The following is a 4994-nucleotide window of genomic DNA, read 5'->3' as shown; positions in this document are numbered from 1 at the left end:
CTTGCTTGCTTGCGTGCTTTTCCTACTGTGACATGTCAAAATGTCTTCTGTAGAAAAGGCCTATACACTTAAGGAGCATACACAATACAGGGCAAGTCTTCTTCGCACTGTAAAGAACAAATAAACACTTGTTGACTATATCCACTTGTCATCTTGGATCATTATTTATTTCTGCTATTATGCTAAAATGTTAAAATAACAAAGACTGCCTATTTTGTGACAAGGCCTGGTGTTGTACACTCTGGATGTGATGTGCTATTTCCCCTCTGGTTTGCCATGATGTCACCATGGGAAAATAGCTCATGGGACTTCTTCCTCTGCCCTGATTGGTAAAGGCAGCCTTCAAACTAGATGGATAATAAAAACTGGATTTTCTATACAGTTGAGTACTACAGAATACCACAGGAATAACACTAACTGTGTGAGGGCTCTCTTCTCTCCTCCAGTGTCACTCTGGTGTTACTTTGAGGAGGTTGAGTGGGAGGAGATATGCAGATGGTGCGAGTGGGGCCCTATTAGTGGCGTCTGTAGTCCACCAAACTCACAGTGGACTGTTGTCACTCAGTTCACAGTTCACCACACCCACAGACAGCGTCAGGGTCAACATTCACAGGGTGGCATTCTGCTTTATAGCACAGCCAAAAAAAGGTTGTACTGCAGAGACTGAAGTCTTTTTTAATCCTTTTTTCTGAGTGTTTAGAGATATATTGTCAGAAGCCTGGCAATTCAATAATTTCCATATCAAGTGACTAGAGTGGAATATTTAGGGTATCACTTGCCCTTGAGGGAGGAATACTTTTTTCTTCTGAGATCACCTTTACCTCAGTTTGAAGATTCCTTTCACTGAGCTTTTGACTTAACACGTGGATATTCAAGGATGCAGTTTGTGATGGCTGTGAGTCCTTTTGTGTTCATGACTCTATTTTTGTCACCGGTCGAAACCAAGTTCTACAGACCATTCCAATTTAACCAGTATAAAGCTGGGCTCAGTCAACACGATGACCAAGGGAAACCCACCAGCAGACACAAGTAAGTTCTGTCTCTCTCTCTGTCTTGTGCTTTGAAGAATCAAGTCTACATCACTTAAGATATTAATTTACATTTTCATTTGAGTAGCAACATTTTGTATTTGCAAAGCCAACTAGAAATCATAATAATGTGTCCTACCTCTATTCTGTCATCTTTTATTACCTCTCTGAAAGGAACCACTGTGCATATGTCATTGAGAAGACAGTGTCCTTCACCATGCAGGATGGGGCAGCCCCATATGTAAAAGCTGAGTACAACAAGTGTTCCTGGGGTCAGAAATGTCCAACTCTGCTGTGAGTAAACAACAGCTCTTATTATGTCATGTTGATATTTAGCCCTTGATCTGCCTTAACATAACAGAAAATTGGGACTCACATAATTTCATTGTACAAAATACCACAGTCAAGTGTATAATTCTGACTAATGGTTGGTTGTTCCCCTCAGGTATCGTCTGCTGTACAAACCACTTTACAAAGTGGCACATAAAACCGTCACAGAGCTGGAGTGGCGTTGTTGTCCTGGGTACTCTGGTTATGGCTGTATGGAGGGACATCCAGTTTACCAACACCCCATGCAAATGATGCCGCCATTCAAGGGCCCACCAATGAAAGGCCCACAGTTTAAGGGACCACAGTTCAAGGGCCCACCTATTAACACTGTTGTGAAGGCCAACCCATGGAGTCAACCCAAAGGACCTCCCACCAGCAGTTTTAACTCTTACCCAATGCGCCACTTTGGGCCTCCGAGGTCCTCCTCCTACTCAGACACCTCCTTCGAGCCTTATCCGTCTGAGCCAGAGTCAATGCCAGAGCACCAGGAACCACATCACACAGAGCACGACCAAGAACATGAGAATGAACATGAGCATAGCCAAGGACCTGAGGAACATATACCAGAGGAAATCCCTCCTCCTCCCTCTGGTGATGAACAGCCTGAGGGTGAGACCATAGGTGTGTTCTAATTCCAAACTACATACTAATTCTAACTGGGTTTGACTATGTAGTGTGTTCACACTGGATAAGTGACAAAACTGAGCATACACTTTTTTTCCTATAAGTAAGAGAGTCACATTGGACTCTGAAAGACCGATTTATCATTTTCTTTTGAACTGGATTCAAACTGCAATCAGAATTGTACTATGTTTGTCCAAATGTTAACAGCTTTTCTTTCTCTATTTAGGTCAATCTCTAGACAGTGAGACAGAGGAGCGAATATATCGAATGGAGGAGGATGTGCAACGCCTAAACCAGGGTCTGGAGACCTTAAGGGGAACTGTGAATGGACTGGAAGATAGCCTACGAGCCTCGCTGAGAGAGGATGCCAACAGGATGCTGTCAGCTCTGCTCTCTGCTGCCCCTGGTCCTGTTCCCGCTCCAGCTGTAGCCTCTAGTCCATCCACTGTAGGGTTTGTAGAGATTCCTGGGGAAGACCCTGAGACAGAGAGTCTAGATGGCAGACATATGTTTCCAGGCCTTACAGAACTGAATGGAAGGGTAGAGGAGCTCAGGACAGAGCTGCAAGCAAAGACAAAAGAGCTGCAGGAACTCAAAGCAACAGTGATGGGACATAATGGAGCACTGAAGAAGATGTCAAATAGAGCGGAAGTGGTTTCAGACTCCACTGGCAATCTTGGGGAAAATGACCAGAGAGCTATGGAGAAGTTGATCGATGCCAAGCTGAGTGTAGCCAGGACAGAAATTCTTGGTGGGTTTGAGAAGCGCGTGGAGAGTGCAGAGAGCCAATGCAAGGAGAAAGCTGGGGATGTGCGTCGTCAGTGCCAGAGGGAGAAAGGTGAGAGGCAAGAGCAGATGGAAGATGCTCTGGAGGAAAGTACCACAGCCTTGAGAACAGAGCTGAGAAACCTTAAGGCACAGATCCATGGTTCAAAGGCTACAGAAAGCTGCTGTGGTAGAGTGAGTGGACTGGTTGAAAGGGTGCAACTGCTGGAAACATCAGTGGCAGGCCTTAACCAGTCCCAGGGGCACCTGAGAGTGGAGCTGGGTGGACACAAAGACCACATAGAGGGGATACTGGAGGGGCGTCTGGGGTATGTAGAGGCCAAGCTCAACCTGACTGGGCAGATTCAAAATGAGTCCGGAAGGAGGAGTGGTGTCCCATACAGAGATGAGACAGGACAGGGCCTGGAGGCCAGAATGGAGGGTCAGTTGAGGGCTCTGGAAGGCCGTTTACTGACGGCTTTGGAGGAGCTGGGCAATGCCACTGCCCCCACATTGCTGGAAGGTCATGCTGTTCCCACTCTGGAGACAGAGCTGGAGTCCCTTCGAGGGAGACTAGAGATTGACGTGGACAGGGTGCAGAAGCACCTGAGAAGCCTTGAGATTCTCTGCTCCTCTTCCTGTTCCTCACCTCAAAACCCACCTGCCATCCAGGGAGACTCTGCTGCACCAAGTGCTAGCCTGGCAGAGGAGCAGAATGTGAAGGAGGTACTGGACATGCAAGGTGACCATTTGAATAGCCTCAATGTCACACTGCAGAACATCCTGAGGCGTCTGACCCTCAGGGACCAGCAGGAACAAGCAGAGAGAGATTCTCCCATCCAGGGGAAGCTCACAATCCTCAAGTTCAATGTCCACTCAGTCAACCACACCCTGAGAGGCCTCCAGGATTCCCTGGGGACAGTGGTCCATCAGGTTGGTAAAATGAACAATTCTTGGCATGAGAGAGAGGCTCGTCTGGCCCAGCAGATAAAGGGCGTGGTCCAGCTGGTTGGACATCAGGCTTCCATGCTTGGGGCAGGTGAGCGCAGACTGATCCGACTTAAGGGTGATCTGCAGGAGATGAAGAGGCGGCTAGCTCAGGAGGTCCAGGGCTGCCGGAGCACAGCTATGGGGGTCCAGAAAGAGGTAACTGAGGTTGGAGGGCGTGTTGCCAGTGTGGAGGACCAGTGTAAGGGCCTGAGTTACTTAGCAGAGGACCTGGAGAGAATCAGGGAGGAGTTGGAGGGACAATCGAATGGGCTTCTCCTGCAAGTCAACGGGACTCTCTCCAGCCATGCTCAGCAGCTGTCTGAGCTGAGAGGCGAACTCAAAAACTGCACCTCCAAGGTAGAGCCAACAAAACAGAGTTTAGAGCTGGAGGCAGAGCTTAGACGAGGGGACACCTTCAGTTGGAATTAGTTCAGTTTATACGGACAATAGATTTAAAAAATTAATGAAAAACAATAAACGTTCTGCAGGTGTAGTGGGGGTCCACTAAACCCCCATCTTATTATTTGATTTGTAAAATATAAAGGTTTTGAACCTGCACTGAAAGAAGATTTTAGTTAGCTTACAGTATAAAATGAAAATGGCAGCTAACTCCGACTGCACTAATAACACAAAACATTGAAATTGAATCATGACGGTGCTAAGATGAACTGTTTGTTGTAATGGACCATTATTTAGAGCCCCAGTGATTGAGAAAGAGATGAACAACAGCAATCTGTACCTGTGTTACTGTACTGTTTCTGTAAAGCTTACAAAAATCATTATATGACAGTTGTTCAAAAATGTTTACATGTTTAAGTTTTTGTATTGATTTTTCTTATGTCTAGAGTAGAAGTATACAAGATATTATGTTTTTATATGGTTTCAGTTCTTGAACATTAGTTTCTATTCTAATTGTAATAATGCATAAAATGTTAGTATTTCGAGCTATATACAGTTTAATTTCAAGGTTTTTCAGTACTGACAATCCAATAAACATGTTTCTTTACTGTTCATGCTTTCTTGGTTAACATATTTCACACAAGAGGTGTTAGATACATATAAGAAATTATATTAAGGACTCTGGTGTCTGAATTGGTTTTCTAAACACCACCAACCCTAAATTACAGAAACTAGTCATGTTTCACTTTAGAGGTGAGAGGTATTGATGCAGAGAAGAGGGGAAACCACAAGAGAGCAACAGAGACACATTAATACTGTTGACTGCTGGGGACTACGGGAGGATTGACTTGACTGAAG

General features: G+C 45.4%; 1 protein-coding gene across 2 annotated transcripts; it reads left to right on the top strand.

Annotated features, from left to right (window-relative positions):
- Nucleotides 1-425: 425 nt before the first annotated feature.
- On the top strand, nucleotides 426-4748 carry LOC122883186 (EMILIN-3-like). 2 transcript variants are annotated; one of them, XM_044211531.1, is made up of 4 exons: nucleotides 426-1029; nucleotides 1203-1322; nucleotides 1474-1967; nucleotides 2209-4748. In XM_044211531.1, the coding sequence occupies exons 1-4, from the start codon at nucleotides 878-880 to the stop codon at nucleotides 4164-4166; spliced, it is 2724 nt and encodes a 907-aa protein (XP_044067466.1). In that variant the 5' UTR covers nucleotides 426-877; the 3' UTR covers nucleotides 4167-4748. The 2 variants fall into 2 exon arrangements, with proteins under 2 accessions (XP_044067466.1, XP_044067465.1); XM_044211530.1 differs by having other exon boundaries at nucleotides 431-1029; nucleotides 1474-1979.
- Nucleotides 4749-4994: the final 246 nt, after the last annotated feature.

This window comes from Siniperca chuatsi, linkage group LG10 (genome assembly GCF_020085105.1).
Source record: "Siniperca chuatsi isolate FFG_IHB_CAS linkage group LG10, ASM2008510v1, whole genome shotgun sequence".
In the NCBI taxonomy this organism is placed as follows: domain Eukaryota; kingdom Metazoa; phylum Chordata; class Actinopteri; order Centrarchiformes; family Sinipercidae; genus Siniperca; species Siniperca chuatsi.
This window is presented reverse-complemented; position numbering and strand designations above follow the sequence as displayed.